The sequence below is a fragment of the Coenobita brevimanus genome, chromosome 102 (genome assembly GCF_032717465.1).
Source record: "Coenobita brevimanus isolate Jiangsu-jjx chromosome 102, ASM3271746v2, whole genome shotgun sequence".
Taxonomy (NCBI): domain Eukaryota; kingdom Metazoa; phylum Arthropoda; class Malacostraca; order Decapoda; family Coenobitidae; genus Coenobita; species Coenobita brevimanus.
In genome coordinates this window covers 32,198,193-32,210,476 of record NC_137055.1, presented here as the reverse complement: position 1 = coordinate 32,210,476, position 12,284 = coordinate 32,198,193, and the positions used below count along the sequence as shown (strand labels likewise).

At 43.4% G+C, this 12,284-nt stretch overlaps 1 protein-coding gene across 1 annotated transcript in view; it reads left to right on the top strand.

The window, feature by feature from the left end:
- The window catches only part of LOC145415366 (retinol dehydrogenase 13-like), a 252,244-nt gene that overhangs the window by 214,303 nt on the left and 25,657 nt on the right, over positions 1-12,284 (top strand). Inside the window, exon 7 of the mRNA XM_080284650.1 lies at positions 10,667-10,756. Within this exon, the coding sequence (XP_080140776.1) occupies positions 10,667-10,756 (90 nt within the window). The remainder of the gene's footprint in view (positions 1-10,666; positions 10,757-12,284) is intronic.

The following is a 12,284-nucleotide window of genomic DNA, read 5'->3' as shown; positions in this document are numbered from 1 at the left end:
TATATATATATATACTGTATATATATATATACAGTACCCTCGCGTCCAGCATGGTAATATGATTATGCATGGGTCACGTGTTGGACCAAAAACGTGTTGGACTAACAATAGAGCTTATGGGGAAAAATGAATTATGTCAGCAACCCTAGGAAAAGTCACCCTAAATACCTACCATATACGTATACATATATTGGTACTATTGTATTTATAATAAATGGTACTGTGCTATGAATGATAACTAACCTTTTAGGATAGTGTTGGTGGGCTTGCTGGGAATGGAAGGTGGTATCCAAGGCTGTAGATAGTCCTACTGGGTCCCCGGAGGATGGCTGCTGGTGTCACTAGCGGGTAATGGCTGTTGCTCCTCCTCAACCTCCCTCATAAATCCTTCAAAATCACACTCAGAATCACTATCTTCGTCCACATCCATGGAAGGTCCTGCTTCTGCCTGTCCTAGCACTCTGTAAGCCTTCACTGCTGCCAGGATCTTGTCTTGGTTTTTTATTATGGTCCTCACATTGGCTTCATTCATGTCGTAGGCCTTGGCAATGTCAACTTTCCTCTCTCCTTTCTTCTTCCTCTCGATGCTTTCTAGCTTGGTGGCCTGAGGGAGGTGCCGCCGCTTCTTGGGGTTCTCAGAAGGCTTCCTAGGCATCGTGAGCAGGGTAAAATGCAGTAACAAGGGCAGAAAATGCAGCAAGAAAAAAACACCTTCCAATGCAATTATGCAACTGAATGGCGCTGTGGCGGGAGAAATGTAAACAAAACATCATGTGACACCAGAAGCGTTTTTAATTGGGCGGCATCACGATCACGTCATGATAGCGGGCGGGGAAGGCTACTTGATCAGAAGTTTTCATTGGCTATCATCATCATGGGAATGTCCAGTATGACCGTGTGAGACCGGGGATGATCGTTCTAGAGTGAACTCTGCGGATTTCGCCCATTTCTCGGAGCTCTGTGCGTGTTATGCTGACACACTTGTGTTGCAGTAATTAAATCGTATTAAATAATATTAATTAATTGCTCTCCGTGCTGGACCCGAATCGTGCTGGACTAACGCGTGTTGGACGCGAGGGTACTATATATATCTCTCTATCTATCTATCTATCTATCTATCTATCTATTGCCAGACGCCTCAATCCCGTTTGGGGTGGCCACAAACAAATCGCCTCCAAGTCGCCCTGTCCCCCGCCATTTCACTGCCCTGCTCCCAACTCACACCCCCCTCTCTCATATACCTCTCCACCCCATCCCTCCATCTCATCCTCGGCCTCCCCCTCCCTCTTTCCCCCTCCACCTCACTCATATACAGTACACTCTCTTCGTCAGTCTTTCACCCTCCATCCTCTCCACATGGCCAAACCACCTCAGTGTATTCCTCATAACGCTTCCTATCACATCCACATCCACACCACAACATTCCTTTATATCCTCGTTCGTCAGCCTGTCTCTCCACGTGACTCCACAGGCTCCTCTTAAATAACTCATTTCCACTGCTCTCACTCTTGACTTGTGTCCTTCCAACAATGTCCAAGCTTCAGTTCCGTACGTTAGAGTTGGTATCACAATACTGTCATGTAGTAACTTTTTCACTTCCATGCTCACTTCCCTGTTTCTTATCACTGCTTTCAAGGAACCAGCAACCTTTCTTCCCTGCTGTACCCTTTCAAGCACTTCACCCTCCAAACCTCCATCCTTACTCATCACACTACCCAAATACTTAAACGTACTCACATTTTCCAATTCCTCACCATCCAACCTCGCTGAACATTCACTAACTTCACCTCTCTCAAAGACCATCACTTTACTCTTCCCTACATTCACCTTTAGGTTCCGTTTCTTACACACTCTCTCAAACTCATCCACCAAGCCTTGCAGCTCCCCTTCGTCTTCACTCAACAACACAGTATCATCTGCAAACAACAGTACAGGGAGTGCTGGACCCGAATCGTGCTGGACTAACGCGTGTTGGACGCGAGGGTACTATATATATATATATATATATATATATATAGAGATATATATATATATATATATATATATATCAATATATCAATATATATATATATATATATATATATATATATATATATATATGTACAGGACATATACGAGGTGCTACCCAAAAGTTCCAGTAATAGGAGCAGAGAGAGCCAACTGTTCGCCATTTTGCCTTTTGCTGCTAGGAGTCAGTAGCACCCCTTGTGCATCAGTGTGGCCCCAACCATGTCTGGGAACGGACGTGTTGTTGAGCTATGCTTACTATTGTAATGTGGTGTGTAGGTGGTTTGGCTGTTTTGCAATGGTGGAACAATGGCGCAGCAATGTCAAGTCGATGATCGTTTTTTTTTTATATCCAAGAGATTGTTCAGTTTACGAGGAATTTGTTCCACTCGGTCAGTCTGTTAGCGTAAAGTTTTACTGTGAAGTTTTGCAGCGTCTGAGGGAGAACATCCGCTGCAAACGTCCAGAACAGTGGAAGAACAAGGACTGAGTCCTGCATCATGACATCACCCCTGCCTACACATCATTCATTATCTGGCAGTTCCTGGCTTTCATGAACACGGTAGTCATTCCCCACCCACCCTATTTGCCTGACCTTGTCCCTTACAACTTTTTCCTGTTTCCCAAGCTGAAATATCAATTTGACACAATTGAGGAGATCCGGATAGAATCGCAGGAGGTGCTCAAGACCACCATGCCTGAAGCCTTCCAGGGATGCATGGATTTGTAGAAAAAATGCTGGGACCACTGTATACATGCCCAAGGGGACTACTTCGAAAGTGACAATGAGAACTGGGAGGTAAGATAACTTATTTTTCTACAATATTCAAATTACTGGAACTTTTGGGTAGCACCTCGTAAATGTGACTCTTACTGTAGTCTTAGCATGGTACTGCCATTATATTACCATTGCATAAATACGGTAATCCCTCTACTGTCCGACGTAATAGAGCCAAAGGCATGTCTGGAAAGTGGTCCTGTCCAGATAGTGGGCCCCAGCCTCCTGGACTTGTATTTATGGACCCTAACCTAGCCTGATTCAGAAAACCACCTATACAACTCCCTACTGGACATGCATAGCACCTATTTAAGACCCAATTCACACCAATAAGGAACATAAAAGACTGAAATAAATTCAAAGGAACCAGAGAATGAGGTTTTAGAGGTGAATATATACAATATTAAGCATTCTGGGTACTTACAACAAGTCCCTGGCTCCCGTACTGGTACTTATGGACCCTAACCTAGCCTAACTCAGAAAAACACCTCCCTACTGGACATGCATAGCACCTAAGATCCTATTCATACCAATAAGGGACATAAAAGAGTGAAATGAGGTTTTAGAGGTAAGTATGGAAAATACAGTACAATATGAAACATTCTGGGTAATTACAACAAGTTCCTGGCCATCTCGATGAATAACACTGTACATGAAGTCTTGCTCTGAACTTAGTCATTTGCACTCATAATTCCATTTTCTTAACACTGCGAACACTGTGCACTCTAGTCTTACTTGCGTTCCATTGTACCTTAATGAAATCAGTGTTGCACTCTGCACTTTAAGTCTTTGCACTCATAATTCCATTTTCTTAACACTACACACTCTAGTCTAATTTGCGCTCCATTGTATGTTAATAAAATCAGTGTTGCACTCTGCACTGAAGTCTTTGCACTCAGAATTCTAATTTCTTAACACTGTGCACTGTTTTTTTCACTGCACAATACTGTAAATTTCTGTGTGGTCTAGTGGCGAGTTCTTGCTGTTTATTCACTGTCAGAGTCTGAGAGTAACTGATGCAGGTAGCCTAGGGGTGCGTCCCTGGGACGTGGTGATGGACTACCCACTGCAGACGACTCTGAAGAGAGGTGCAAACTCATGTCCAGTGGCGACTCCACTGTGCCTGATGTGCTGGGCTGTGGCTCGGAGGATGAGGGCCTGTCTTGGGGAGGCAATGGTGTGGGGCCAGGGCTGGGCACAGCGGGGGTCACGGGTCTGAAAATGCTGTCAGTGATTGATTGACGCAAGGAACGACAATTTTGGCGATTAATGATGCACTGCCTGAAAGCGTGCACTTCCTCCACAAGTCCCAAGGGCCCCATCTCCCTGTCGCAGTCTGGGTGTTCCAGGTAGTCGAGAACAAACTATACGTGTTCCTGGAGTGCGCTTCGCTTGGGGATGGCTGGAGTAGTGTCACGCTGAGAGGAGTCCGCATCATCGTCGCCGTCCTCATCGGAATCTTCAAGCTGGGTACTGACATCTGTAACTGAAGATGCGATCTCGGTACCAGACATGATCTGATACCCAGAATCGCCCTCATCGTCATCCAACCACTCATGCACTTCATCCACATCAACATCGTTGCCATGCGCATGAAGACGTGCATGGAAGTTATCCACTTCGAAACCTAGAAAATCATGCTCCACATCCGTTTTGAGAAGCAGACGAGACCAACCATTTTCTAGGATCTTGACAGGGACTTCCTTCCATGCACTGGCCCAGTTGTAGATTGCAGACTTGATGTTGTAACGGCGAAGGTTTTCCAAAGTCAGCTGGCCTCACGTGTCCCCTCCCTCCCTGCGCTCGTCCTCGTCCTCTAGAACAACCATCACCTCTTCCAGGAACTTCCTTCGGTACAACCTCTTCGTTGCCACGATCACTTCTTGGTTCATTGGTTGGATGAGAGAAGTCGAATTAGGTGGCATAGACATGCATCTAATGCGGCCATTCTCAGCCGCCAAGTCCTTGTCACACGGGTGGGCCTTTAACTGGTCACGTGGGATTCCCAGTGTGTTTGTCTGGTAATGGATGACCTTGACGAAATGGCAGTGGAAGCAGTCTTTGAAGATCTGGGCAGTGAACCAGGCCTTCAAAGAATGGTACCAAATGACAGGAAGGACATCCATCACCCCACGAAGACACCGAGGCTGCTTTGCACGGCCAACAATAACAGGCTTGAGCCGGTGCATGCCGTTAGCATTGGCACAACACAAAGCAGATATCCATTGCTTGGAGAGCTTGTGGCCAGGTACACGCTTCTCCGTCTCCTCGGCTAGAGCGTTCGTTGGCAAAGAGCGATAGAATAAAGCAGTTTCATCAGCGTTGTAGACTTGACCGAGAATGAGGCCCTCCCTGTCGTTCAAGCCCTTCACCTTTTGCCTAAACTCCTCTACTTCATCCTCGCTGGCGTCCAAAGCTTCGCCATGAGACTTACGGTTGGTAAGACCATGTCATAACTTGAACGCAAAGAGCCAAACCTCGGATGCCTTGAAGTCTAGGGCATCGTGAAGCCTTGTGAACTTCTCAGCAGCAACCTTCAGCTCCGTGCTACGCACCAGCACACCGGCAGCACGTTGTTGTCGATATCAAATCAGTTTGGAGCAGTCGACTTCAGCAAACCGGGGAGTAAACATCATCTTCCTCTCCACGTTGCATTTGTTTTTGACAAGAAGTCAGCCGTGTGTTGCATGAGTTTGTCCCGGGATCTCTTGATATCAAACAAAGTAGATTGGGCCAGGTTGAATTCATGGAGGATGCGTGAGGTTGACCATCCCACGTCCACCTTGTCCAATATCTCCCTCTCCTTCTCCGGAGTCAGAACCACTTGCTCCCTCTTCTCGGGCGGCGGGTCCATCACCACACACACGAAGAAGAGGCAGGAAAGGAACAACAGAGCCTGCAGGAGGTAGGGCACCACCAGAAATGCGAGCATGTGCGCGGCCATGGTGACAAGCATGCACTCACGACGAAAGATGGGCGAGAAGTAGGAAGGATGCAGGGGCACTCTAGCGGATGTCGGCGGAACTACGCACCAAAACACAGCTGGTCCGCGCTAAGTTCAAATTACGGGGGGAAAAACGTCGGATTTTTTTTTTTTTTTTGGGGGGGGGGGGTTATAAGTCCTGGGACCAAAATGTCCAGTAAGTGGGGAGTCCGGATAGTGGGCGTCCGGATAGTACAGGGATTACTGTGCTCTTAGTAAGAATACTGTACCCAAAGCTGCAACAAGACCATTTCTGTCTCTTATTCCTTGCCACCCCCTGGCATATAATAAATGTAATTAACTACTTTGTACCCTATCGATGTGAAATTACTAGGTATGACAGGTTAGTTCTTTTTCTCTTACAATAGGCATTAAAAATGACTAAAACATGGGCTTTACTTGTGCAATGCAAAAGCACATACTTGTTAGATTTTTAAAATCCGGAATACCTTTCATTTTAAAGAAACTGCTACGTCCTGTCTAACTGAAAATGCTGATTTGGAAGTTTTGAAATCATTGATATGTTTATTGCATTTTATTACTCTGCCAGTCGTTCAGGCACCCAGGATACTAGACTGGGACACAAGTTTGCATTCTCCATGGAGCTCCAACTGTCGGCAAATTTGCAAGGTTCTTCTATATTTCATTCACTGATAGTTCTCCAGCTTATATTTAGTCTTCCACAGATTTTTCTTAGTGGAAAAATGGCCTAATGCTGTGTGATAGTAGCATGTCTGTTAGTAAAAGTTATCTCCATTTGTGATTGTTGATCGAGCCATTTAAAATAGCCTACAAACTTTACAACGCATTCCCACGTTCTGTCGTTATCCATGGAGACAACAAAAATTTAAATAAATGACTTTTAACTATTTGCTAGTAGTCTAATGGTAAATATTTAATAAATGACAGATTTTCATTGTTTACTGATGGCCTTTCCTTTTCAGTCTTATGCTACCAAAAATAATTCCTTACTATCACACTAGAAATAAACTCTATAACTTATTCCTGACTGACTTTGAGAGATATTTCTGAAATTTCAATTAGTTCTGTTCAGGATTTCGTATTATCATAAACTGTTTCCTACAATTTTGAAATTTATAAGTACCTTGCCATTTACTTATTGTTTTCTATTACAGTCTTACATAATAGGTGTCTTCTTGCAAAGATATAGGAGGAGTATTATCCATTATCACTGACCGATACCTTCTGGATACTCCGCCGTCACTTCTTAGGCCGACTGTACAGTACATACACATTTGTGCCACCATATTACTACAATATGTTCCCATATTCTATATTCAGTATTTTACTACCATATATTTACTCCATTATACATACAGTATATTACTACAATGTGTTATGTCTCTACAATTTTGTACTGAATACCATGTATTAATAGGTTATAATGTAATTAGTTACTACAGGCTGACGTAGGTAAGCCAGCTGGGGTGTGACCGAGCGATGTCAGGACTCTAAAATATCATAACACAATACATAATACACTCACTGCAAATTGACTTACGACCTACATACACAATTGCTATGGGAGAGTTGTCTGTCTTTGCTTTGTGTTTCCACCTCTACCAAGTGAATTTTTTGGGCAAGTAGTAACTGGCAACTCCTTTGGTGTTGGTGGGAGGTGGTGAGACACTCAGCACGTCAGTGCTTGCCCAGAAGTGAGAGTGGGAGTATAATTATGTTCCCATCGCTCCAAGCTTGCACCTCCCTCTTTTTGTATGTATTACTATTTGCCCTGTTATTTTCCTAGAGTCGAGTTGTCATGCCTGGAAAGTACTGCTAAAGGGATGAGAGGGTCCGTATCATTGCATGGAGGCAGAATAATGTCCCTATCAACATGATGTGTGAATGTACTGGACGCACAAATTTGACCTTCATGAAAATTCTTGCTGCAGTGCATGGCCTGCCACCTGATGTCATACCAGAGCACAAGCATGGTGGTGGAAAGAAGAGGATGGCTTCCAGAGGTACAGATATGCTTCTGAAGAGGGAAGTAATCAAGAATCCTCGTCTGACAGGAGCAGAATTGAAGAGAATGCATCCCCAGCTGTTACAAGACGTCTCAATTTGAACTATCCAACACCGCTTGCAGAAGGAGCTGGGTTTGCCAAGCCACACTGCAGCCAAGAAACCGCTTCTTGCTGACCGCATGAAGAAGCAGAGTATTCAGTTTGCCAAGAAGTATGCACACTGGACATCAGATGAGTGGAAATAAGTTATGTTTTCCGATGAAAGCACATTTCAAGTGTCCCAGGTGCATTCTGCCAAGGTTCGTCGCCCTGCCTCCCGTAGTCAATATGACCCTGCTTACACGGTGCTGACTGTTAAGCACCCACAATCAGTAATGGTATGGGGTGTTTCTCAGGTGAAATGGAAAGGGGAGGCCTCTACTTTCTTCATAAGAACTTGATGGTGAATGGTGGCCGGTACATTTAAGTTCTGAAAGATCATTTGTTAAATTTTTTTGCTATTCATGGGTGCGACTTTTTCATGCATGATTCAGCTCCATGTCACAAGTCAAGAAAGGTGACAAAATGGCTTCAGGATAATCGGATTGAGGCCCACGACTGGCCTGGCAACAGTCCAGATCTATATCCGATAGAAAACTGCTGGGCAAAGATGAAGAAAATCATGGCAGAGAAGAAGACACCCAATCTGGACAACCTCAAGACTGAACTGACAAATGTTTGTTGCAAAGAAATGTCCTTAGATTACTTTAGAGATCTAGGTGATTTCATGCCAAAATGGATCCAACTGGTCCTGAAAAACGAGGGAAACATGATTTCATATTAATGAATGGCATTTTGTGAACAAACATTGTAATATACTGTTTCTGTGTTTTTTAATACCTTGTGGGGGAAGGTCCTAAGTCAGTTCGCAGTAGCTGTAGCTAGTAATGTATATATGTAACATAGAGGTTAGATGAAAGTCATGCCTAAGGCTAGAAGAATTTCACACACAGCAAAATGTGATGCCGGATGGAAAGTCCCCAGGCTCGGGAAGGTTCCACACACCTGTGCTTTTACACGTGACACAACCAGTCATATACAGGAGAAATGGGAGACAGGTCAGAAGGGGTTTAGGAGAGAATACAGGCACAGCGAGGAGAGGCAGGAAGGAGCGCATGGGGTTAAATGCTCTCACCTCAGTACTGCTTTTGTGAGATACTCATTGTTACTCACCTCAGTACTACTCTTGAGATATTCCTTTTGAAGAAAATAAACTGCAATCAAACCCCAGGCTCATCTTTATCTTTCTCCTGCCATCTACAACAAGTACACCGAACATTTTCTCCTTTCGTAAAATCCCTACAAATCAACACACTGGTACAGTAGCTCGGCGACAACCTTGATATATTTACAGTTATGATAGCTGTACATCTAACCCAATCCACTCATACTCTGATGACTCCACCCTTCGTCCTTCTATTTGCTTCATGGGGTGTCCACTGTAACATTCACTTCAACAAACACAGGATGAGCTTATGGCACACCTGATGTATGACTTGGCTCATATCTGCGAATGGGATGAAAGTAATCTTGTTGTTTTTAACGTATCAGAACATCCATTATTCATCTGTTCTTACATCTTTCAACCTGTCAGAATCTTCTGCGGGAATAACCTCTAGTTTTCAAGAGTATCCAATTCAATCTTGCATCATTTGTAAAAATACTTGGGGTTTCATTCTCTCGGGTTTTATCTTGGAAAGATCATATTACCTTTCTTGTATAATCTGTTTAAAAGAGATAAGGTGTACTAAGCTGACTCCATGCCTTCTCTACCCTTGCACAGTTGTCGAATTCATACAGGGGTTTTATGTACTCCTGTTCAGCGTACAATTCTCATGTGTGGGGAAGCGCCCTAGATATTGCTTTTCTCTGAAAGATGGAGGCAAACACTTTTCTTCTTATTAACTCTCCTTCTCTTACTGGCTTCCTTTAAACTCTGCAGTTGCCACACTACTGCATGTTTATCTCTTTTCTGTCGCATCTTCAATGGTCACTGCACGTCAGAACTGTATGCTTGCATGTCTCTACTACTGTGGCAAGTGAATAGCACCCATCTGGCAGTAAACTTTCATCCCTTTTCCGTTCAGCTCTCTAATGAAAGAGTTAACCATGGCCAGTGGTATAAAGGCCTTGGATTCGGTAGAGAGGATATAATAATAACATATGAATGTGAGGCTTTGGTATGGCATCAGTCTGAATGGTTGAAAGTGAGAGCATAGGAAGAGTTTGAGGAAAGTGTGTGAATAGCATTTGACAGTGTATGAAATGCAGAGTTGCTTGAGAGGGAGAAAGGAAGTAATGATGAAGGACAAGAACAAATTATTTAGGCATGGTTGGATAGAGAATGGTTAGGAGTACGTTGGTAAAAAAAAGTGGGGGTATTTATAAGGGTTTGAGGGTGTGAAAAGGCATGGTGGACAAAGGTGAATGGATATGGCAAATGAATATGTGAAAACATTGAATGACAAATCAAGAGACAAAAGATTGATCAGACACCACGGTGATTCTTATCTTCAACTGAGTTAAATGACAGATCAAGAAACAAAAGATTCATCAGACATCATGGTGATCCTTAATTATCTTATCTTCAACTGGGTAAAAGTCACTAGTGCTAGAACCAACAGTACTTTTTCTAGCAAGTAATACCACCAAGGAGAAAACCAGCCATGTAACCTTTAATTTAATGAGCTACTGTAGTCGAGCCTCGGGTCCATATGTCAGATTAAAAAAATATTTGCTTTTTATAGTTGAGACCATTAAAAACATGGAATGCTGATGTATAGCAGTAGGCATATGCTTGCTGACTGAGTTTCCATTCATTATATAATTATTTTTAAAGTCAAATAACAGCCACTTGTATCCAACTTTCAGGATGTAAAACGTGGAGCCCAGACACAGATTTACTTGGCAGTATCAGACGAGGTGGATGGGGTGACGGGGAAGTTCTTCGACAACAGTCAGGTAAGAATAAAACAGGAACATCTCACTGTATTGGACTAACCTATAACAGTTCACTTTTCTAGGCTTCATTTTATCGATCTTCACTATATTGGACCCCAGTACGCTATAACAGACTCTGCTGTACCGAAATCTGTGTATCGGACTTAATATATATACACTGTATATATATATATATATATATACTGTATATATATATATATATATATATATATATATATATATATATATATACAGTACCCTCGCGTCCAACACATGTTTGTCCAGCACGGAGAACAATAATTAGTAAGATTTAATTCGGTTTAATTACTGTAACACGGGCGCATTAGCATAATACGGACGGAGCTCAGAAGTGGGCGAAATCCACAGAGTTCGTCTCTAGCACGATCACCCCTTGTCCAACACGGTCATACTGGACGTTCCCGTGATGCTGACGGCCAATAAAAACTTCCGATCAAGTTCCTCCCCCGCCCACTATCGTGAGGTGATCGTGATGTCGCCCAATTAAAAACGCTTCTGCTTTCACGTGATGTTTTGTTTAAATTTCTCCCGCCACAGCGCGCATAATTCGCATTGGTAGGTGCTTTTTTCTTGCTGCATTTTCTGCCCTTGTTACTGCATTTTACCCTGCTCACGATGCCTAGGAAGCCTTCTGAGAACCCCAAGAAGCGGCGGCACCTCCCTCAGGCCACCAAGCTAGAAAGCATTGAGAGGAAGAAGAAAGGGGAGAGGAAAGTAGACATTGCCAAGGCCTACAACATGAATGAAGCCAACGTGAGGACCATAATAAAAAACCAAGACAAGATCCTGGCAGCAGTGAAGGCTTACAGAGTGCTAGGACAGGCAGAAGCAGAACCTTCCATGGCTGTGGACAAAGATGGTGATTCTGAGTGTGATTTCGAAGGATTTATGAGGGAGGTTGAGGAGGAGCAGCAGCCATTACCCACTAGTGACGCCAGAAGCCATCCTCCGGGGACCCAGTAGGACTATCTACAGCCTTGGATACCACCTTCCATTCCCAGCAAGCCCACCAACACTATCCTAAAAGGTTAGTTATCATTCATAGCACAGTACCATTTATTATAATTACAGTAGTATCGATATATGTATAGGTATATGGTAGGTATTTAGGGTGACTTTTCCTAGGGTTTCCGACATAATTCATTTTTTCCCGTAAACTCTGTTGTTTGTCCAACACGTTTTTGGTCCAACACAGGACCCATGCATGACAATATTACCGTGTTGGATGCAAGGGTACTGTATATGTATGTGTATATATATATATATATATATATATACAGTAGAACCTCTTTGGTCCGGACCCCTTTAATCCGGATTTCTGTTAATCCGGACAAAACTTAAAAATAATAAGCTCCAAAAATATGTTGAAAGTAATTCTAAAGTCATTTTCAGTATCGGCGCGGAAAGCGATCGTCATTCGTTTAGTCTCGGATCACGCTAGGTCGCAACATGGGCACCTGTTTAAACACACGCTAGCATTCGTTCCTTCAACTAGTTCACCAACCATTTA